The sequence below is a fragment of the Echinops telfairi genome, unplaced genomic scaffold (assembly GCF_000313985.2).
Source record: "Echinops telfairi isolate 266 unplaced genomic scaffold, ASM31398v2 ScPeMD7_7424;HRSCAF=8462, whole genome shotgun sequence".
NCBI classification, from domain to species: Eukaryota; Metazoa; Chordata; class Mammalia; order Afrosoricida; family Tenrecidae; genus Echinops; species Echinops telfairi.
Genome location: NW_022111324.1, coordinates 70,587,713 through 70,611,658, shown reverse-complemented (window position 1 = coordinate 70,611,658; position 23,946 = coordinate 70,587,713). Strand labels below are relative to the sequence as shown.

The following is a 23,946-nucleotide window of genomic DNA, read 5'->3' as shown; positions in this document are numbered from 1 at the left end:
GGCTTTTCCCTTTGAAAGCCATAGTCCACCATCACTTGATTTTGCTGCTAGTCAAACCTGTACTGAGGGGACCTAGGAGCATGGGAGGGGAAGAGCATATGGTGGTTGATCTATTCTCCCTGATTTTCACTCCATTCACTGGGACTCATGACTATGACTGTGAATCCAACTGTATTCGAGAGGGTTCTCCACAAGTGACTTTTGAGATCACCAGGCATTTCTTCCAAGGTACCTCTGCATGGACTCTAATTTTCAACCTTTTGATGAGTAGCCAAGACCTTTAACATTTGGCACCACCCAAGGAATTCCCATTGATACCAGATATTCTTAATTTTTCAGATTGGTAATGAGTTCCTTCCAGGGAACTCAGGTAGGTTGATGATTTGGGGAGCGGGTGTTTTTCAGAGCTTTGTTCTAATAGATTGCATGGGGGGTTGTTCACACAAGGGGACGATGAGCATCTCTCATTGTCACTCCTGGTAACTCTGAATGGATCAGTCCCAGTTGTTGAGAGGGCTCTGCAGGTTCATCTGAACCCACAAAAGGAAGAAAACAAAAACCAAACCCAGGCCCGTGACTGTCAAATTGATTCAGGTTCATGACACCTCACACGTTACAGGGTAGAAGTGCTCTGATCTTTGCAGAAGCAGACCTCCTCTTTCTGCCCCAGTGCCACGGGGTAAGTTTCAATCACTGACCTTCAGGACCGGGGTGGAGAACCATTTTTCTGCCAAGGGTTATTTGGATGTTTATAACATTGTTTTCAGGCCATACAAAAGTATCGACTTAAGAACTATCCTGTTTTATTTCATTAGCTCCCCCTTAATGCGCTGGCTGGAACTGTGTCTCTTTGGAGAAGTGCAGGATGTTAGCTGGCATGGATGAATTCAAATCATCCGAGCAGACGTTCTCCACTCATTAGGTTATCATCAAAAACAAACCCACAGGTATGAGTCTGCCTTACAATGACTGTGCCCAAGCAGATGTGTCACCCAAAGACCTTGAACCCACTAAAAAGGTGTGGAAAGTTAGGCCTTTTCTTCCCTCCCATCGTCCTGAGCATCTCCTCCTCTGGAGGACCAGAAGCTCTAAGGCTCTTTGTCTACCTGGCAAGAGCACCTGTAATTGACAGCACCTCCGTAAGAGAGCCCAGAGTGGCCATAGCCCTTTTGTAGGAAAGATAAAACTCCTGTGTTTAAACAGGAAGTTCTTATGATATGATTGCATGTTTTATTTTATTATTATTACTTTTGAACTATAATACATGCGCTATTGAATTGTATGGATTAAATTCTCAAGAATCTGGACACTATTTACATAAACAGTGGGAGTTGGTGATAGGGCAAAACTTTCAATAATATTCATGCGGAAAGGCAGAGCCACAACAGATTAATCGATATCATCATAACGCAAGAAGGGCATTAAAATAGTAAGTATGTGACAGTCCCAGGGCACCCTCACTGGGCACCTTCAAAGTCCAACAATTGCCAGTTCGGTACCTTTGAGATAGGAGTCATCTTTTGAAACGGTCTCGAGGGCAAGTGACTTACTGAATGGTGGACGATTAAGAGAAGGAATTAAGAGGAGCCCAGAATTCCTGATTTGAGATCAGTGTTCAATCCCTCTAGCAGCAGGCAGGACAACAGAAATGGAATCGCTGAGGGGTGGGAATGATACTCCATCCTAGTCATCTTTCTGCCACTTCTCTTCCATGTCTAGTGGGAGGGCCAGCCAAGCCTGAAAGATGGCAGTAAATCCTGTGCTGTTTTCTACACCCAGTACTTAGCACCCTGCCCTCAGACTTATTTGTAGTGCTTAGTTGCTACTGAGTTGGCTTTGACTCATGGTGAGCCCGTGGCCAGCAGAACAAAATGAGTGCCTCCCAACCTGGAGAGCTGGTCTTCCAGCACCATGGCAGGCGGTGCTCTGCTGTGATCCATATGGTTTCCACTGATTACATTTCAGAAGCACATCACCAAGGTTCCATACACCCCCAGCCCCCTACCCCATGCCAGTAGCTTAGTCTGGGAGGAGATAAAATCTGTCCACTCTGAATGATCCTGCTGATATTTTAAACACTGATGACATAGATTCCAGCACCGTGGCAACACACACTCCACCCCAGTCTGACAAACTGCCAGATGAGTGGTGGAGCCCATGTTTAGTTCTTAATAATCATGTGTTGAACTGCGAAGGAAGGGTCCCTCCCATTGTCTGCCCACTACCTGTGTTCTCTTGTCTTCTTTCCTTTGTCCTCGATGCTTTCCCTCCACCTTCTCTAGGCACCACTCCTGTAGAAAGTCCAAGAGGGAGAAAGGATTAAAGGATATCAATTGTGTGGAATGTCATCCCTCCAAGTTATCTTGCTGATCACCTGGCTGACCCTGCACCTGCCTTGCAGGTGTCACAGGTGATAGACTCATTACTTCCTGTCAGTTGATAACGTTACTCCTCAGTGTGCTCACATGACATTTCAGCTGCAATCCTTTTAGCTGAGTTTCCACTGATATTCCTTTATACTCTCCCCTCATTTTTAATTCCTTGAATCGCTAACATCATGCTAACCACCTAAGACTCGGTTCTTACTCCTGGGTCTTTGAACACACAAGACCTTTGCATAATGATCAGTCCAATAAGAGGTGCTTTACAATAATCTGATTCATTGTCATCTCATTCCAATGTTCATTTATGGTAGAACTATTTAAATGAGCACCTACTGTACAACCAAGTTTGCTCTAGGCATTAAAAGGGTGAATAATTAAAATCACAATCAATAACTATTGATAATAGGTGCCATCAAGTCTGTTCTGATCTATCGCAACCCTCTGCACAACCGAACGAAACACCACCCGGTCCTGGGCCGGCCTCACCAGCTTTCCTAGGCTTGAGCCCAGTGTTGCAGCCACCACGTCAGTCCCCCTCTGAAAGGCCTTCCTCTCCTGCTGCTGCCCCGCTTTACCGAGCATGACGCCCTTCTCCAGGGACTTGTGTCTTCTAATAACATGTCCAAACTACATGAGTCAAAGGCTCGCTGTCCTTGCCTCTAAGGAGCACTCTGGATATCCTTCTTCCCAGATAGATTTGTGTGTCCTTTTAGCAGTCCATGGTAGTTACAATATCTTCTCTAGCACCACAATTCCAATGAATCGATTCATCGTCTGTCTTCCTTATTCAGTGTCCAAGTTTCAAATGCATATGAGGCGGTTGAAAATACAATAATTAATAGCTATTCAATGAGGAATGGGTAGCAGGTCTTATTTAATTTCCCCCAATAACGCTATTGTTAACTGGTAGGACTGCTGTTAACTTCATTTTATAATTGAGGAAGCCAGGATACAAAGAGGTAAGGAACTCTGCCAAGGCCACAGTGCTGAAAAGGTAGCACATTTGCTCATTTTCTCTGAAGACAAGTTTTCAGGGAGAGGGGTCCAGATTTTAGTAATAGTAGCAAACAAGTGAGGAGATAAGTAAAGGAGTAATTTTGGATAGTAGTAAATGATGCAAAGGCAATGAAACTGTGATGGGATGAATGAGATCTGAATTGAATGTCCAAGAAGGATACGTTTGATCTGAATCACCTCTTTGAGGATGTGGGGAAAGAGAGTCGGAGAAGATGGAACTATCCCTGCAAACGCTCTGAAGTGGGAACAGAGATCATGCAAGGCTGTACGCCCTCAGACAACTGCTCACTTATTTTGGCCATTGCTCTCCATGTTCAACTCACCAAGCTGGGTTTAAGTTAGAAAAGCCTAGAAATGTCAAGGTTATTCCAAACTTCTCATTTTAGGGAGGATGGCCAAAAAGACATCAAGCTAGAGCCCGGCCTCACGTTCATGTAAAGAAGTGCTGCATTCTGAGGCTTTGCTGTCAAGGCTTCCATCCCCCGGGGCAGCATGGGGCATGGATCCCATGTGACATGACCGCGTTCGATGGTGCCAGAGAGGCCAGCTTTCTGTGCCACGTGTCCCAGGTGGCAGTGACCGTTACTTGGCTGCTCATCCACTTAGCCTCAAGTTCTTGCTGACAGCCGATTCGTCTAGTCCTAGTCCACCTCCTCAGAGATGGACTGACCTTTTGGTTGATTTCCCCCACTTAATCCCTGAAGGGGGTTCACTCAGATGGAAATGTACCGCCTTTTGATCTGCTGCAACCTCAGGTATATTTCAATACCCAGCAGCAGCCTCCTGGTTTCATATTGGCGGCCGTCTGAAGCTGCTGTGACTGCTGGGCATGCCAACGAGACGAATCCACGTGAAGGAGATCTCAGACCTCTTCCTGACAGTTGGTCACAAATGCTCGTCTTTGCTTGGTAGTCTTGCCAAGTACAGAATTCATTTCGACCCCTAAGCTTGTTGCTGTGCCTTCTGGGAAGAAAGAGCAGTGGTCCAGCAACACAACTCAGATTTGATGTTGACCCTGGACCCTTCCCCCATCCACTTCCTGAAATCCCTAAATTGAAGCCCTTTGACCTACAGTTTATTTCAGATACACAGTCATAAAAGCAGGTTGTTTGAACATGGTGGTTTCATGGGGACCCACATACAGGATCTCAGCAAAGGAACCCAACCAACTCCACTGCGGCAACCTCGCATGGCTTCCTGTTTCCCCCCCTTCCTCTCGTCATGAATGTTTCGAGATGACCTTTTGTGCAAGCAATTTCCAAAGGGAGTGCTTCACAGTAGAAGTATGCTCTCCCTTGAGGCTTACTCTTGACTTTTCTAGAGATTTATTTAATTGGACTTCACTTGCATCCCATTGGGAAACATACTTTTGCTGTGAAGTTGCCATGCGTTTAATTTGGGGTCTAAGGGATGGATTGTTAAGCAACAGTTTTCCTCTTGCTCAGTGGGCTTGTTTAATGAATAGCTTTACTGGGCTTTCCTCTGTTTGTTTGTTTAGCAGTGCTTCATTATTCAAACTTCTGCACTGAAGAGAAAAGAATGTTTTCCTTCTCTTCAGAGAATTAAACAATAATACAGAGTATCTTGTTGAGCTCTTGGGGAAAATATGGCTTTGTGTTTTTATAGCGCTCTGCCCCCTATTAACGTGCTTCCCTCGCCAGCCCTCCAGGATGAGCTCATGATCATTTCCCCCTCTCCTTTACTCTGCCTTGATGGATTAACCAGTTTGGGGACTTTTTAGCAAGCAGTGAAGGTGGAACCATAACCTGATATAGAGTAGCTTCCCAAAGATGTGGTCAGCCACCAGCAAGGATGATCTTACACCCAGAGGGATCTGGAAGAAGGGCATCAGGCAACACATCCCACAGGAGGGCAGGGAGGGGAGGGGAGCAGACAGGTATCTTCTGGAAAGGACTGGGCCCCTGTGCTAGAGGCTGGCCTTGGGAAGTGAGATTCTGTGGGCTGGCTTCTTCTGACTAAACTCATTCGTTAGATAGTACCTCAATCTTGGCCCCAGTTATTTCTGGTATAGTATCTGTCAAACTACTGCATTTAGAAATGGATAGCATGGAAAACTTTAGCATGGACATTTTTATTTTATTGTGATGAAGATATACATAATAAACCATGTACCTTATGGACAATCTATACATGTATAATTCATTGACATTGATTCCACTCATGATGCTCTCACTATCTCTCACTATCCTTTACTAAAACACTCAACCATTTTTGGTTTAACTTTTACATGTGTATAGTTATGGTCCCCTCCAGAGCTGGCTTTATATTTATATATGAAACATGGGGCTAAAATTGGCATTCTGGGAAACAGAAGGCTTAAATTTTGTCCAAGTTTTGTAGTATACGTTAATTGTGTGCTATGGTGAATTCATACCTTTTTGTCGCGCGCACGTGCGTGTGTGTGTGTGTGTGTGTGTGTGTGTGTGTGTCTATTTGGTTCAGGACTGATGGGCAGTGTTTCCTTCTGTTGTTGAGTTGAAGCTGACTCAGTGGCACTTAATACCACCAGCCCCTTCCTCTTCCTTCTCAAACTCTTCTTGATGACCCATGACAGACTTTTGACAAGTCAGGAACTGCCCACTAAAAAGAAAGAGCTTCAAGTACCCTAGGAAGCTCTGAAGGAGCCATGGTAATGGCATTGTGGGTTATGGATTGGGCTTCTAACAACAAGATCCATAGTTAGACCCCACCAGTCACTTCAAGCGAGAAAGATAAGCTTTCTGCCCTTGTAAAGACTTACAATATTGGAAACCCACAGGGACAGTTCTACTGTATCCTACTGAGTCACTGTGAGTTGGAATCAACTCAAGGGCAGTAAATTGGAACAATCCTTTGTGAGGAAGCCCTGATCTCTTCCTACTACTCTCTCCCTCTTGCCCCTGCATTGTTCTCTGGACACATTAAGCTCCTTTGAGTTCCTCGTGTGTCCCCTGGTGCTGTACCCTTTGCCCATATGATATGGTGGCCCTTGCACAGTTCTTTCTGTCCCTTCCTTCCCCCCATCAGTCATTCTGGATTCCTCAGAGAACCCCTCTGAACTGCCATTGAACCAGCCCCTGTGGTTTGGTCTCTCGTTGTACCTTGGAACTGGAGGGCAGCTCTATGTCCCTGACAATAATCGATAATTATCTTTAAAAAAAATTATCTTATTATTAGTCTCCTCCCATCATACCCTGATTCATGCATCAGGAGTGGAGGTGGGAGAAGTGTGAGTGGGGGAGTTGAGAAGGGACATCATTAGCATGTCACTTAACTTCCTCGGGTCCCAAAATGTTTGAGAGTGCTTGCTCTAGACAAAAAAGATGATAGCAGCGATAAGTAATGTAAATGGAACATAGTGTGTCTGTTTAAAACAACACAAAACGGAAACTTGAGATGGGTGTTGGTGGTGTGTTTTTCTCCCAGGAACTGGCTTGTGCTAACAAGGCTAGTTAGGTAAAGTATAGGCCCAGAAGGTGAGAGGAAACTGAACTTGCCAGTGTCCTGGATCGTGCATGGGGCCTTGAACTTGGCCATCCTACTACTTACTCCAAGCCTCTGCCCCGCCCCCACCCCCCCACCAGCCTGTATCTCAAAGGGTGCACTCATTTGATTGTGTCCCAAACCTGCCCTGAAAGGAAAAATGTTGTATTTCCTTAATTGGCATTTCTTTTAACAGGAGTGAAGTTCAGTCTCCAGGCAGATGGACAGACTGATTGGGCCTTGAGTGGAGAGGACGGGTGGCAGATGGATGGTAGGGAGAGGAGAGTGGATTAAAGGGGACGCTAACAGACACCAAGCCAGCCGTCAGGCCTTCCCAGATTAGACCTCACAGAGTAGAGGGCATACCATCTCTGCCCTGACCAAGAGTGACTTGGAGATTTCTAATTTGGGCTGACTCTGGCCTCCCAGAAAGTTCATAGTGAAGCCATTTGGAGATAGAATGGAGAGCGGAGGGTGGAAATACAGAGTTCCTTGACAGGACCTGGCGGGTCTGAAATTTGCCTAGAAGCAGGAGTGAGCCAGCCGGACTTCACTTAAATACAGGGAGGTAGGGGGTGGGAACCATTCCTCTCCCCACCCCAACCCCAGTGCATGAAAACTCATTTCAATAGTATTTTGTGGAGCCCTTGGAAATTTAGTCTTGCATATATAGTCCCAGTACAATATTTTCATCTCTGCTTTTCTTCCCTTCTCCATACTCCTGAAGGGGTTTTGCAAGAAAGAAGAGACAGGGAAGGGGACTCTAGCTAGTCGTGTGGAAGAAGGGGTCTTCTATTGCTTTGGTGAAAGCTGAGGAGGTGGGTTCCCGGGTTTCCTGAGCTCTTGTGGTTTGAATCCAGCTCACATACAAGTCATCTGCTCATTAAAACAACACAAAGCTGTTTAATTGTTGGCTTTGTGGAAAATTACATGACTGTCATCAGCTGTTGCTTCTGGCAGTGCTTTCTGTTCTAATGTAAATAAATGAGGTAACAGATTTAAAGGAGCAGGCTGTATTTACATACTTGTGAAGAATCCTCTCAAACAATCTGCCTGTGCTATTCAAATACACACAAATTAAACCGGTACTATCCCAAACACCAGTTACATGTTAAAACCTTAAAGGGGACATGGCAGAAATGGGCTATTAGAATGAGGCCTTAACACCTCTCTCACTCCACTCCCTGGGCTAGTGCTGACAGGAAGCTGCCTTTTCCCCCTGTGGACTGAGCCACTTCAGCAGGCTTCGAATTGAATCACCAGCCCTTTGGGGCACCAGCTCCTTAGTCAAGGGGCTTGTGTGAACCAGAGTTAAAGTCTGAGCTGGGAGGAGGAGGTGGTGCCCAGAGAAGGGGAATCTTTTAGACTCTCACAGAAACATTCCAGGCTCCAGGGTTCTTGGAAGGTTTACAATTAAAGCTTCACTTTTCATATTTCAAAGTCACATTGCCTGAGTCGTTGGATCTTTCTGACTCCGTTTATGTGTTTGCAGTAAATACTTATGTAAAAAAAAAGTTTGAACTATTTTAGTTATCATTACAAAGATGTTATTAGTCAAGAAAGAAGTGATATATTTCAAAACATAGGTACAATTATATGACCCTATAACAAGTTAAGGGTTAAAAATAGTTGTAGAAGCATATAGGATGAAAAGATTAGGGAAAGCACATTATAAATTATGCAAAGATTAGGCATTAGCAAAAGTCACTCTTTTTAGTCCTTGGTAAGCGTTTGAGCCAAGCATTCGTGTACCCCACCAGGCTAGGTTTGGACTATGCCACCTTGCTGGGACGGGGAGACAGCACATGGTCAGAGGAAACAGGATGTGTCCAGAGCTATGGTGATGCCAGAGGTGACGGTGCTGATGGCTACTGCACCTCAGCATCATTCATCTAAAGTAGGGTTTTGTTTGGTTTTTCTCGAGCAGCAATTCTGGTAAAACTTTTCTGGAATTTTCTATTTTGTTTTCTCAAAGCATCACTAAATATACTAAGGTTAGATGAAATACTGTTAAGTAGGAACAGGGGTAATCTTTAGTTTACTACAGGAAGAGAGTTTGGTGAGAGGCATTTCTGAGGTAATTTGAACAGTATCACTTGCCACTCGGTAGACACCACCTGGGTCCTTTTATTTTATATTTTGTAAGTTATTTCTGAAAAGAGATAGATCCTCAACCTCAATTATTCTCCCTACTGTTGTTGCTGGTGTCTAACACATTAATAAATCATGTGTTTTTATTGCAATACCACATTTGACTCCTGCTCACATAAAAGTCATCTACTCACAAAAATAATACCAAGCTGTTTAATTGTTGTCTCCGTGGAGAATGACTTGGCTGTCATCAACTGTGGCTTCCAACAGCAAAGGGATTTAACTAAAATTATTTACAAAGGGATTTAAATAAGACCCTTTCTGCCCTCTGAAAACTTATACTCTACTAGAGCTAACACAACTGTGGATGAAGCTTTATGAAACATTGGCAGCGCACCTTGCCCTGGCGATCTCCATGTACTCAGTCAGGGCCACGTTCCTGGGTTGTTGTTGTGTTTTGTTGGGGTCCTTTCCTTGGGCGTTTCACAGGTGCGGCCGCACTGGCTGAGGGAAGCCATCAAAGAGATGCCGCCCCGGCCGGTGTGTTCAGGTTACAGTGTAATACCTTACCACTGACCCATCTTAAAGTTGCTTCCACTTTTTATTTCTTGCTTCCTTGTCAATTTGGGTGTTTCTTTGTTTTGTCTAGTTATTGTTGTCAGGTGTTTGTTCGTTTGTTTCCTGTTTATGTTTTGTACGAGATAGGGAAGTCTGTAGAGACAGTAACTGGATTAATAATAACCTAGGGGCATGGCAGGGGGTGGTGGGGGTAAATGGGGAGCTAACAACAATGAGTATAAGATGAAATATTTCGAAACGGACTGTGGTGTTGATTGCACAACGTTTTTGAATAGGATTGAGAAATTAAATTATATGCTATGTGAAGTGTATGCCAACAAAACTTTTTTTTTTTTTGAAGACGGCATGATCCTAGAATTGTTCCTCTGTGACTCATTGCTCCCATCAGCAACACTGCGGGACTTAACACCGAAATTTCTTTTCCCTGTGGAAACAGACATGGTTTTTGTTTGTTTTGTTTTTCCCTTTGTTTCTTACCATGTTCCTGGTGAAACAGCTCTCTCATCTGCCGCCTCCTTTCTCTGCCCTCTAGCCTCGCTTCACTCTCCGTAGAAAGGAAATGCAAGTTCTCTGAGGGCAGGATTGCAGACCATTTCAGTGAAACGACTGGGAATGGAGCTGGAACTCATTCCTACTGTCACATGCCCAGTCGGGTGCATGGACTGTAAGGATAACCTCACGGAAAAGTCGACATCGTTCGTTTCCTCCACAAGGGTCTTAGGGACCTTGCACCAAGAGAGTCATCTTTTCATTTCTTTTTTGTACAAGTAGAATTTTGATAGTCTGCCCCTATTGTACCCCAGTTTCCAAGGAGGGCCTACAAAATAGGGACCCATCTTGGATTCACTTTATACCGGTACACTAATAACCTCCCACTGATCATAACAATATCTGACTCTCACCACATGTTATTCATAGTAAGATCTCTATGAGCTAAATACTGTTGTCATCTCCGTACCACAAGTGTGGAAATAAAGTGCAGAGATGTGACATGACTTTTCCAGGAAAACAGCTAGGAAGCAAGAGGAGGCTTCAAAAAGAAATTCAAAAAACCTCGCTCCAGCATCTATGTTGTTACCTATTATCTTCCAAGTCCCACCTTCCTGTCAAACCCGAGTCACCCAGCAAGAATGACCAGGAACAACAAATCGTAGTCAATATGCTTGCAGAAAATTTCTAGAAGAGTCCAATTTCAGTGTGCCCCCGCCCCTGCCTCCACACCCCACCTACACACTTTGTTTTATTTCTATTTGCTGACCTTCAGTGGAGACTTTTCCTTTAATCTCTGGAAAGTACTTACTTTACAGCTCAGCATAAAACCAAAAGAACTTGTGTGTAAAGTACAGACCATCTTTAGACTCTGGCCATCTCTGGCTGACACTGTATTTGGCTGTGGTTTCTTTAACGGGAGACACAGAAGCACAAATTCTGAGTCACAACCCAGAGAGCTCCTCTCTTTCTAGGGCTGTCATGGAGGAAACAGCCACAGAAGCTGCAGCGCATCTGCAAAGAGCTGCTCCCCACTTAAACTGGAATCTATCACTTCACTTGGATGGCCACTTACCTAGCCTCCTATTGGAAGAGCTGGTGGCCAGCATTTCTGACATTGTCTTTCGGGGGCTGGCCAATGCTGTTGCTGATCAGGAGCCACATGCTCACCCCACTCACTTTGGCACAACCCAGCCTGGTTGGAGATCAGGTTTGAAAATATTTGCCCCCAGCATGGCTGCTCCTACCCAGAAAATATTTGCACTGATAACTTCCAGCCCTTGTGTACAGAAGGAGGTCACCTCCCTGGGTAGGCCCAGGTGGTGGAAGTGGCAGGGGGAAGAGCTGTTTTATTTGAAAACTTCAACCCTCCTCTGGAAAAAAGCAGGACTCCAAAGACAGGCAGGCTTCACGGCAAAGCTGGGCCAGGCACATTGAAAGCAGATCATTTGTCTCGGGAGGCTACAGAGCTATTGCTTTCTTTAGAACAAACTATATTATTCCAACTTGAAAACCGGCAGACCTCTTGGCTCCTCGCTGTTTCTTTTCTTTCCTTTTGCCTTCTTCCCTCCCTTGCTTTTCTCTTTCCTTCTTTCTTCTCTTTCTTTCTCTGTTTCTCAAGAACAACTTAAAAGTAAAACTTCTGGAGCATTAGCTTATCATTTAGACTCTGTAGGGTTAAGCATTTGGGCAGGGTAGTTAAAACTAATCTCTCAAAATAAAAATACGAGTGGTGCTTGCTGTGTGTCAAGCTTTACTTCCAAGTACTTTATTCATTATAAAATACATAGAAGAAATTTGCTAGCACAGCTTAATAAACAATTTTGAGGTACGTGGTATCATCTCCATTTCTTAAATGGGGAGACTGAGAAATAGGGAGGGTAAGGCATTTTCCCAAGGTGTCTTAGCTAGTAGTTGGCAATGCTGGTATTTGAACCCAAGCAGCCTGACCTCTGAGTCTCAGTTCTCAGTCCCTGCACTGGACTTGGGACTTTCAGGGACTGAATATTGGCCAACTGCAGGTGAGAAAGATGGTGATGGTTTGGGGATAAAAGTCAGTTATTAATGAACACTTGGTTACATAAAAAAGACATTTATATAAATTTTCTTTTTATCTGCATCACAACACTATGCAGAGGTAATATTGTGTTCACTGTACAGATAAACTAAAGCTTAACTAGTTCTTCACCAGTGTTCAGCGTGAGTAGGAGGCAGACTCAGTTGCAGCGTAGGTCTGTCTGCACATTACCCCCTAGCTTTTCCCTATGTGAAATCTGCTCTCAACTGTTACTCTCATATAAAAACAACAAATATAAAACAAGCCCCGCAGTAAGCCACTGCTCTGTCCAGCCTCTCGTGGTGCTTGATGTAGGTGGACTCCTGACAGGGGTGGGGTGGGGTGGGGTGGGAGTGCGTTAGGAGGGAACACTGCTTTAGCCCTGCTCTCCTCCAGCCCAGCTTCCAATACCATTTTCCACCTCCCCGCAAGAAGAAACCAATGCTCCCTCCACACCGCTGCTAACAAGGAAAAAAGGAAAGGAGGAAAACAGGCACCTGTAAGCTTCTGTGGTTCACTTTGGTTGAAGCGCCACCCCCACTTTTGTTTCATCTTTTGTTTCTTTCACCCAAGCCTAAGGACGGACGTGCCTCACTCTTCTAAGGCTTGATGACTGAGCAATTGAACCAGAGACTTTGGATCCCTCTGAAGCTTCCTTTGTCTCGCTAAGTATGCCGGAATGACATTCTTTCCCTTCCTACCTGCTCTCGGCTGACATGCTATGTGCTGAGTCCCCCACATAAATTACATACAGAGTTTTGCACATCAGCACCCCCTGTAAGGCAGAGCACTCTATGTGTCTGTCTCAAATTCCTCCCCAAATTTCCCCTCCCTCCCCCATGGGGTTTTTCCCCCCATTAGGCAAATGGCAGGCCCATGCCACCTGTTAGCATTACATCATTGGCTCCCCAGAACACAGTTGCACCAAAGGCCTCAAACAAAGTAGTTCTTCTTGTATTGTTTGTACTCAAAGAGCTGATATCATGCCAACTGATGTCATTGTATGTCTTTGTGTAACTGCTATGGCAACTGGGCAGGTGGGGAGCCTCCAGCTGATGTCATTGGGAAAGGAGGTGTAGAGAGAATTTTAAAGAGCTGAATGCAGCTTTTTCTGTGTGTGGGGTTTTCTGTTTCTTACCCGCTTGTACTAGCCGCATTTAAGAGAAAGTACAGCTTTAGTACCCCAAATCTGAACAGAGAAACTACCCACCCCACAATCAACCCCGCTAAGAGAGTGTCGATAAGTTTGCTTTGTTGTTTTTCTCATTTATGTGGGAAAGTATAGCAACTGTATTTTTCTTACGGGGGGGAAAAAAAATTAAATTTCCATCGTGGAAATTCTGTGTCTGTGTAGAATGGTGTATGCATATTGTGTGGAGACAGAGCTGGTGGAAGATTAAAATAACAACAAACTCCAGAGTCCCAAAGTGTCTTTAATGCAAAACATGATAGTGACAGTGGGTAATTTTTGTTTTGTTTTGAGGTAGTCTTGGTAAAGGTTTTCTACTGTTTTTTCTTAAAACAAAAAACAAAAAACTTTAAAATTGATCTCTTTGAACCCAAACACATTTTATTGTTATGGCTTCATTGAGGAATAAACCAGTAATATTTAGGGGTAGAATTCAATCCTGGGGATCAATTGAAATGAGGATATGGGTTTCTTGGGTTTCTTTTCGTGAGCACAGGTAGGTTTTGACTCTCATTGCTATGCAAAATGAGCCCACTGCGACACTTTTGAATGTGCTTTACATCAGCCCTGTGCCTAAATGAAGACGCCTGTCTCCGTGGGCTGTGGGCAGTCAGGCAGGAGGCTCCGCCTCGTGCACAGCCTGGGGTTTCCGGCTGCGGTGACTGAAGATGAGCGGTGAACTAGAAGGACATATGTTAGGTTCAGAGACGTGTGAGTAGATTGACTTCCTGTTCTTATTCCAACCGAACCATATCCTGTTCACACTTGGTGGTTTGTGCCTTATCTTCTGTAACCATCAAGGCAGACTTGACGCATCTGAATACCTTTGAGTGTAAATGCTCTGTTCTGATGGCTTTTCACTTGAAAGAGTTTTCCAATTTTGCCCTCTTTGCAAAGGGAAGACTTGGCTTTATGTAATTTTGTAAGATCAGAATTAGAGCTCATGGAGTGATAAAAATGCAGACCCAAATGCCTTCATCCTTCGTCTATTGCGTGCAATTTGAGCCTCCTGTTGACCCCTTGGAATTATCTCTGGGGTAGTATGGGGAACACATTTTAAAGGAAAAAGTTACACACGAAACAATGATTTCTAATCTCATTGTTCTTTTCATTATCCACATAAACTTTCAGTATTTGGATACCTGGTGAATGTTTTTGAACAACTTTTTTTTCTCCATTTCAGATTAATCAATGTTTTCTTTATTTTCGTATAATTGAGCTATATAACAATAAAGGGAGTGATAACTTTTCCTTTGTGCTGCCCTCCTGTCATGTATTTGACCTTTTCTTAAAAACAGATAATGCTATATAATACATCTCAGGGCAGGCAATAGCAAATGAAAGATCATTCATTCTCTATATACATCGACTTGAATGTCTTTGGCTAGATTATGTTTCCTTGAATATGATCCCATAAGTGAGACTTGACTTGTTAGGGGCCAGAAACTGGCTGGGTTTATGCTTTTACACTAGGCCAGGCATCCTCAAACTGCAGCCCACGGGCCACATGTGGCCCGCCGAGGACACTTATCCAGCCCACCGGGTGTTTTTGCCCTGTTTGTTTTTTTACTTCAAAATAAGAAATGTGCAGTGTGAATAGGGATTTGTTCATAGTTTTTTTTTAAAAAACCCTCCAGCCCTCCAACAGGTCTGAGGGACAGTGAACTGGCCCCCTGTTTAGAAAGTTTGAGGACCCCTGTGACTAGACCCTTGACTCTTGGGAGGCTGATCTGGGACTTTAGCTCAGAGCTGTGTATTCATTTCCTAATGAATTTATGTATGCAAGGTTCCCAGACGCCTTATATCAGTGACTGGTCTCCTATCAGACTTGGTTCTGCCAAGAGTCCATGTTGACAAATGGACAGGAGATGGGGTGTGTCAGAAAAAGAGACCGTAAAGAAAGCTTCTACTTCATCTTTTCATTTCCAAACCCTTCTCTGCTGCCTCCACCTGTGGGTGATAATATAGATAACAGCTCACACTTTCTGAACGTATCCTAGGGGCCAGGCAATTCCAGATTCACTCAGTATCCACACTGAGTGGAAGATGCCAGCATGCTCATTGTACAGATGGTAGAACTGAGGTACAGAGAAGAAATTAACTTGCCAAGTCACAGGACCAACAAGTGGGAAGCTAGGGTCACAGCAATGGGGTCTGGCTCCTTCAGGGTCTCTGCACTCAACCCCTCCGCTGTATTGGGAACAAAAATCGCTTTCTGAGTGGGGTGAGTTTATGGAGAGATGCTGCCTGGGTGATCCCCAAGTGCAGTAACGCTACATAGGCCACTGAACATATGGATTTTTGAGGCTGATACCATTGGCTGCTCCTGAAATCGCATCATGCCCATGGAATTCTTTCCAGAGGAGCGTGCGCCTGTTGGTATAAATGCAATGAGATCCTCCTAAGCTTGTCCTGGGTCCCTGAATGGACTCTCATTTTGTTTCGATTATGCAAAAAACACTAGCAATAACAAAACAGAGAAGCAACCCCCACCCCCTCCTGGCCTTCTCTTCCAGTTCTTACACCTCTGGGGTAATCATTTCTCTTTCTCTGTTTTTCATTCCCAGGTGGACTTAGCAGTTTTAAGCAGAACCATGAAAACCTCTGTGACAACTCCCTTCAGCTCCAAGAGTGCCCGGAGGTTGGAGGTGGCGCCTCTGCAACCTTGGGCTTACTACCTCAGTCCCTCCCCACCACGCCAGACATTGAGAACGCAGAGCTCACCCCCATCCTGCCCTTCCTGTTTCTTGGCAACGAGCAGAACGCCCAGGACCTGGATACGATGCAGCGGCTGGACATCGGCTACGTCATCAATGTCACCACTCACCTTCCCCTCTACCACTACGAGAAAGGCCTGTTCAGCTACAAGCGGCTGCCCGCCACAGACAGCAACAAGCAGAACCTGCGGCAGTACTTCGAAGAGGCTTTTGAGTTCATTGGTAACTATCGCCTGCAGGGCACTCTCCTCCACCTGCCTTTCCCTGGGTCTGGGGCTTTGATAGTCAGCCCAAGGTTTCTCCCTGTGTTTCCGAAGTGCTGCTCTGAAGGGTTTGGGGGCCCTGCCACCTGATATGGCCAATGTCTTCGCCTAAGTCACAGCCAGTCAAGTGTGCCCGAGTCATCAGGTGGCATTTAAAGGAAAAGCAGTTCAACTAGACATTTTCATCCTTCAAGTTCTCAGTGAAAAATAATAGGCGTTAGCATTTAACTGCCCTTATTTAAAGCAAATAACTGGATGTGGGAACAGATGCTGCAGCTACCCAGCCTGCTGCTGTCCCTGAGCACCTCGCAGGCAGTGTAGTAAAGGTCTACCAGTATGACATTGGGAGCCCCGTTGGTGTCATGGTTAAAGCCCTGGGCTGCTAACAAAAGGGTCCGTGGTCCAAGCCACTCCTCAGGGGGACTGCGTGGCAGTCTGGTTCTGGGAAGGACACAGCCTTGGGGATCCTTTGGGGCAGTTCTACTCTGTCTTGTAGGGCCGCTGCACGTGCAATTAAGTTGACTGCAGCGGGTTTGCATTCTTTCTGACACTCCCTCCAAGCAAATGCACACATGCCTGTCACCTGACCGGACTCCTTTTGCATAGCAGATGTTTCCAGTTCCTTATCTGGCCTTAAAACGAATTTGCAATCGGCAGGGTCTGTTTACAGGAGGCTAAGAAAAGGGGGCATCTGCTCCAGTGTTGGATCTGGGCAAACCATCTCAGATGTTTGGGGTCATTTCAGAGAAGCAGAGAAGAGTAGAGGGCCGGGGATGGATGGTGGGGATAACGAGGTGGTTTTCCTCTAACTTCTTTGCCTTCCTTCTTAAATATCGAGTCGCAAGAAACATTAATACTAGTGAATTGGTACTTGCTTCCCTTAACTAATTTACTCCAAACTCACTGAAATAGAAAAGGTCAGGCTATATTATATACTCCAAATTCTTCCCAAGAAGGAATATTCTAGCCATCAACTAACCAACTGACTCCTGGTGGCCGACGTGTGTCAGAGTAAAGCTGCGCCATCCAAGGTTGTCAGTGGTTGGTTTGGGGGCAAGGAGAAGGAGGGCCAGGAGGGGAGGATTAAAACTCCAACCTTTCTGTTAGCAGCTGGATTCTGCAGCAGGCTTTAAGTTCTAGAAGGAAGTGACTATTAGCCTAACCCAAATCCTTCCCTCAGCTTCTGCTGCTTTTAGGACCTGGAACAGTTGTAAGGCTCACATCGTCATTTGAGGAACCCCTGGTACACAGAAGAGACTCAAAAGTAACACTAACTACTGCCCCCTCCTTTTTTTAAGGAACACTAATGACTCCCCGCTTTTTTTCAAACCATCAAGGAGTGGTCCAGTACTGTTTCTGAACATTGCAGCAGCTTGTTCTGAGTCTTTGTCACAGGAAGAATACACTTATAAACTGCTCCTTTCTCAGGGGAAAACAGAAGCAACAACATAGAGCCCCGGTGGCAAAATGGCAGCGGCACCCTGGGAGAAAGATAGGGCAGTCGGCTTCCCTGGAGAGTGCAACCAGGAAGCCTAGTGGAGCAGTTCTCTGCCCTGTAGTGTCTCTGCAAGTCACAGCTAATGTGCTGGCAGTGAGTTTTGTGACAATAAACAAGCCTTGGGTCTGGTGGGTCTGCTGTGGAATTGACAGCTTTGGTCACATCGTCCAGCTGTTTTTCTCACTAATTGTGCCTTAAACCCCTTAAACTCAGGACCATGGAATGTTTGCTCTGGAAGGAAAAGCAAGAGTGGTCACTGAACTCTGAGATACAGACTTCTCCAAGGCCATAGGAATTTGGCATCAGAGTAGGGACTGGTCCCAAGACTCCTGACCCTTAAGCCAGCAACCTTTCTACAACACCCTGGGGTAGTGTTTACAACGCTGTGTTAGTTAACAACTGGCAACCCTCGTGGATGCTGAGCTAACACAAATTCTTTATTAATAATCTCTAAGCCAGACCTTGAGCCCCTAAGGAAGAAATATTTGTCACCAAGTAGATGAGAAACTTCCTGATGGATAAATGATGTCTGACTATCAGTTCATCTGACTTAATTCCAATTGAGGGAAGTTAAGAAATTGTTTTCCATTTAACAAGCAGCATAAGATATGCCTGTTTGAAGAGGATTTCAACCAAATCACCCACATTCCTTGTAGATTATTCAGACTTGCCAGCTTGTTTAGAAGGAAAAAAAGCAATAAAACCAAACAGTATCCAGCCTGAAAGCCCATTCCAAAGCACAGTTTGCCTAGGTACAATTGTATTTTTATTATCACACACTAGATAAACTGAAATCATGCCGTCTTGCTTTAGGGAATTTGCAGCAAGTTCTAACTGTTGTTAAGAAATGGAATATAAACTACTCAGAAGCTAGTTTGGGGTTTTAATGATGCCTCTGTATTCATTCTGGAATCAGATGGTATTATTCCTGGAGTCCCTGAGACTGGCCAGGAAGCAGTATTCCCACTGCTCAGATCCGGGGAGGGAGAGAGGGAGGCTCTGCAGTTTCTTGCCTCATGTGAGGTCGTTCAACCAGGGTGTCATTACCCATTAGACCGGAATGTAGAGCGAATCGGAAAATTGTGTGAAGTGAGGATCCGGTGTGGGGATTGGCGGATAAGTAGTAGAAATAGCGAATGAGTATTTTAAAGAGAACAATGGGGCAAGGTAAAAGCAAATGTAAAACTTATGGTAGTATGCTCATCCACTTACTGAACAAACAGGGTGTAAAAGTAACGACGAAAAAGATGCAATGTTTTCTAAAAGTAGTAAAAAGGTATAATCCATGGTTCCCGGAGGAAGGAACTTTTGATCTAGAGACCTGGGAGGAGGTCATTGTTAACTTAAAGAAGGCACACAGAGATGGGGAGAGTATCCCTGAGGAGACGTGGTCTCTGTGGGTTCAAGTTAAGATGGTTTTAGTACTTTTGCAGGAGGAAGAGAATGAGGATTATCAGTCTAGTGAGAAGTCTTGTGTGAGCGATCCAGATCTAGAAAAGCAAGCTAAAGTGTCTATGAATGAGCAAGATTTAGGTGATGAAACTTTAGGAAAAACTGAAGCAGGGATTGATTTGTCATGCGAAGCCTCTGAGTCTAAAAGAAACCTCACGGCCAAAGCCAGTGCTTCGCAGTTTGCAAGTTTAGCCTACCCTTCCCCGTCTTCATTTGACGGTGAACAAATCGTGTGAAAAGAAATTAATAATGAGAGATAACCTTACTTTGTGAAATACTGTTGTTTGTAAGAAGTCTGCCTAAGCTAAAAATTGTCAGGATGAAAATTTCACATCCTGTTTCCATTTGGGGGAGTAGACCAATGAAAAGGTTAGGTTAACATTTCTGTCTTCACCACCATTGCTCCCTTTTCCCTGCCTCTGCATCTAGCAAGCATGCATTCAGAGCGGCTGTCGATGGGATGCCTTTGAGTCTGGAAGAAACAGTTAGCATCAGTTCAGACACTGCTCACGGGCTATTCTCCTAGGCGCTTCATTTGTCTGAAGCAAAGCAGTGCCTCTCAGTCACTCGGATCCTGAGCCATGGCTGGCGACACAGGCCTGGGTGCTCAGGTGACTCTAGAGTTCAGACACACAGGGCAGCCTGTGCCTGGGTACTTACTGCAAGTCTTCAGAATTAATTTCGCAACAGTTGAGATTCTTAGTGAGAAGCTACTAGTTGTCAGTTTCTAGTTGAGTTTTGTTCCTTTAACCTTGGCCAATGTTTAATAAGACTGAAACTCTTATCTGTGTAGCACCAGTTCCCATAAGGGGGCAATTCTTGAGTATAAAGGGGAAAAAATGCCGTTACATGGGTGAAAAAATGATTGTTAATAACACTCGTTTTTGATCAGTCATACAACGTGGCGATTGGATCAACATCCTTCCATCTCAGTCTCTTTCTCTCTCCCTATTTTTTTTTTTTTAGTAGTCTGATTGGGGTGTGGAGGGGGAATGAGAGAGAGACTGGATAACAATTGCTGTCGCTGTTGTTGGTTGTTACTGAATCACGCTTGACTCACAGCAGTGAAAACCTGTTGCCTTGCAGGGAATTCCCAGCCTGACTTGTGGAAGCCCTGGAGGCCGGAGTAGAACTGCTCTGTGGGTCCCAGACAGTCATCTTTAGGCAGCAGACTGCCATCTGTCTCCCACGGAGCAGACGGAGCCAGCCTTCGGGTCTGTGCGCTACAGCCCTTTTCATGGCTGCCCGGTCTCCCTGCTCAGTAGTTGTCTGTGAGCGTGTCGACTCGTCGTGTTGTCGGCCAAGTCTCAGTCTGCTGCCATTACCTGGGATGTAAACTGCTCACAAATGATTCTTTGGCCTGTCTCTTTAAATGTAGAAAAAGTGAAGCGGTAGGTTTCTTACCCAGGCTACTACTGATTTTAGCCCGTTGTGGAAATTGTGAAATAAACACTCCAAATTAACTGGTAAATTTACTTGCTTTACAAGGAACTATATGTGACCTCCTCCCTGGGGGACAGACAACAGAAAGTGGGTGAAGGGAGACGTCGGACATTGCAAGATATGACAAAATAATAATTTATAAATTATCAAGGGCTCATGAGGGAGGGGGGAGCAGGGAGGGAGGGGAAAATGAGGACCTAATGCGGGGGGGCTTAAGTGGAGAGGAAATATTTTGAGAATGATGAGGGCAATGAATGTCCAAATGCGCTTTACACAATTGATGTGTGTATGGATTGTGATAAGAGTTGTATGAGCCCCTAATAAAATGATTTAAAAAAACAACATTTTAATGCATTCTTTCTCTACAGGATACAGCATTGTCAGGTCTAACCAAATGTTGATCTCTCCCCCTCCTTCCCTCCCCCTCCGGCCTTTCTCCAGAGGAAGCTCACCAGTGTGGGAAGGGGCTCCTCATCCACTGCCAAGCCGGGGTGTCTCGCTCAGCCACCATTGTCATCGCTTACTTGATGAAGCACACTCGGATGACCATGACTGACGCTTATAAGTTTGTCAAAGGCAAGCGACCAATTATTTCCCCAAACCTTAACTTTATGGGGCAGTTGCTGGAGTTTGAGGAAGACCTAAACAACGGTGTGACACCAAGGATCCTTACCCCAAAGTTGACGGGCGTGGAGACGGTGGTGTGACAGCGGTCAGGACAGGAAGGATCCCTGTTCTCCATCAGGAGATGAAGAGCAAGAGGGCCGGGTTTTTGCCGTTCTTCTTTCCTTTAATTTTTTCCCCCCTAAGTTGGGAGGATAATGTTCGAGAATGGAGACAAACTTGTGCAGAAATGTTTTATTTTTTAACAAGTGTGAGAAGAGTTTAACTTTTGATGCCAAGATTTACTTCCCAGAAACTGATAAAACAGGGAGGCTAAAGAAGTCACTTTTTAAAAGCCAACAATTAAAATTAAGACTTGGTTGTCCCCCCACCCCCACCCCCAAACATACCAATAGCACCCTTTTTCCGCTGTACGCAGTTTCTAGAGTTTGCGATGGGACCGTCTGTGCAGGCTCATAGACCGAAGACGCTACACTTTTCAACAATAGCAAAGAACCAAACGTCAGGAGAAAGGACACTGAACTGTAAAGGCCCTGGAGTCCGGCCGGGCTGTCCATTTAGAACACTGAACCCAACCAAAGCCCTGTAGTGCTCACTGGTGCGAAGAGAAGATCAGGGCCACTTAAGTTGTCTGAGAATCCTTCCTTCACACATTCTTTAAAGAGACAAAGATGCTGTTGATTTTGTGTGTTTCATGCTCGGGATTTTTTTTGGGGGGGGGAGTCCCTTTTCTAGGTTTAAGAAATTTATTTTCAATAGCCAAGAACTTGACCATTATACCATATGCCTTCTATGGCTTCTTGTGCAATAATATGGTGTTTTGAGGTGCAGACAAATTAGTGCTGGCAGCCTAATAATAGACAAATAGTACAAACGTGCCAGCTTGGAGATAGCAAAGAATTCAACAGAACCAGTTCTTTTCCTTCCCATCTTGTACCTTTGCTCCCTTGTTTTGTTGTTGTTTTGATTTGATTCTGGTTATAGTGCCATAAACCTTGTTACATATGTATATCAGAATGTAAAAAAAAAGACAAAAATTTATTTAAAAAATATTTTTCGCATAAAAACTTGGTGTGTTTCTGTTGATTGTGTAAACATTTATTTTCATTCTATAAATGCGATTCATTGGGGATGTGTCTTTTTTCCACCTTCTTTTACTCAGCTCTCCTCAAACACCTTTTACCCATCAGTAACATGAGTAGGTTGGCTGTTGGAATTTGCTGAACATAGAGGTGGACATAAAACACTCATGTGGGGAAATGAAGATGAGGAGGGGAAAATATTCTATGCTCCGTGTGAAACAGAATTAGCCAAGAAGCAACAGAATTCCAGGGTTGATTGACCCAGTTATTACCCCTGTACTTTTTTTGCCCGGTCATACTCTTCAGCAAATAGAATTCCTCTTGATTTGGGGATGCTTCCGGTAAAGTCATCTTAAAGGTAAGGTCAAGTTTAGCCAACCTATGGGTTGTGGCGATCAAGCTACTGAAAAATTGATTGATTACAACTTCCGTGATCTGATTAGCAGCTATTTGACCAACAGGGGTCTTGAGGGCCCCTCCTCTGGCCTTGTTCACTTGCTCTCTGTGGCAGCATTCATCCATGTAGTGTGCTGCAGCAAATATCTGTTGCCTTCTCCTTGTGTAGTTTGTATGTTAGTGTGCTTGTCCCCCATTGTGGTCCACTTCAACTGAGTCAACACTGACACACCATGATGGAATATGTGTCAGAAAAAAACTGTGCTTCATAAGATGTTCAATGACTGATTTGGGGAGGAATTTGATTGCCAGCCTTTCTTACCAGGTTTCTCTGGGTAGATTTGAACTACCAATTCTTTAGTTAATCACCCAAATGTGCTCTTGCCACTATCCAAAGGACTTCTTCCCCAGGGTGATATTTTGTAATATATAGCAAGGTTTCTCTCCGTATACTATGGGGCCTGGAGCAGAGGAGGAAATTGAATTCATATATTTTCTATATCCTATTAGAAGATAGGTTTAGGAGGATGTGAGAACTGGTGGCACAGTAGGCTAACAGTTTGTTGCTAACCAAAAGGCTGGTGGTGTAATCCCATCAAGTAGATCCATGAGAGAAAGACCGTGTCACATGTGCCCACACAGAGTGCAGTGTAGTAAACCTTGTAGGGCAGTCCTCCCCTGTCCCCTGCAGTCACAACCAATCACAACCAACACGAGAGCACCTAAAAGTAATGGGGGACATGGTTATCAGGAAGGCTCGTGGCAAATTCATGTTAGCCCGGGGTGAGGAGAACAGTTGAAGGATTCTAGCATATCCAATTCTATATAACTGTATTTGGCATAACATATTGTTGCAAATCTTTCCTTATAAAAATATAATTAATATTTTGACTTTAAAAAAATCTTTTCAATTTATGGCAATTAATATTTTCTTTTATTATAAAAAGTAGAGATGGAATTAACAGGAATTAAAAAAGGGCTGCAGAATTACTTTAGTTTAATATAAAATATTAATCAAGTTAATGGAACTTTTTCTTTCATGGGGCATTTTACCACTCAAATCAACATGTTCCTGGGTGTTGGAGCATATTTAAAGAGTCAGGTTGATATATCATGATCATTGATGATTTCATTCTTTTTGTTTGGAGTCCCATTTTTTTTCATTTTTGACAGTGTTTAAGAT

The 23,946-nt window shown here is 44.4% G+C and overlaps 1 protein-coding gene across 1 annotated transcript in view; it reads left to right on the top strand.

Annotated features, from left to right (window-relative positions):
• DUSP10 (dual specificity phosphatase 10) overlaps positions 1-22,338 on the top strand; it is a 43,798-nt gene extending 21,460 nt beyond the window's left edge. Inside the window, exons 3-4 of the mRNA XM_004699922.2 lie at positions 15,856-16,227; positions 21,103-22,338. Of these exons, the coding sequence (XP_004699979.1) occupies positions 15,856-16,227; positions 21,103-21,368 (638 nt within the window). The 3' untranslated portion in view covers positions 21,369-22,338. The remainder of the gene's footprint in view (positions 1-15,855; positions 16,228-21,102) is intronic.
• Positions 22,339-23,946: the final 1,608 nt, after the last annotated feature.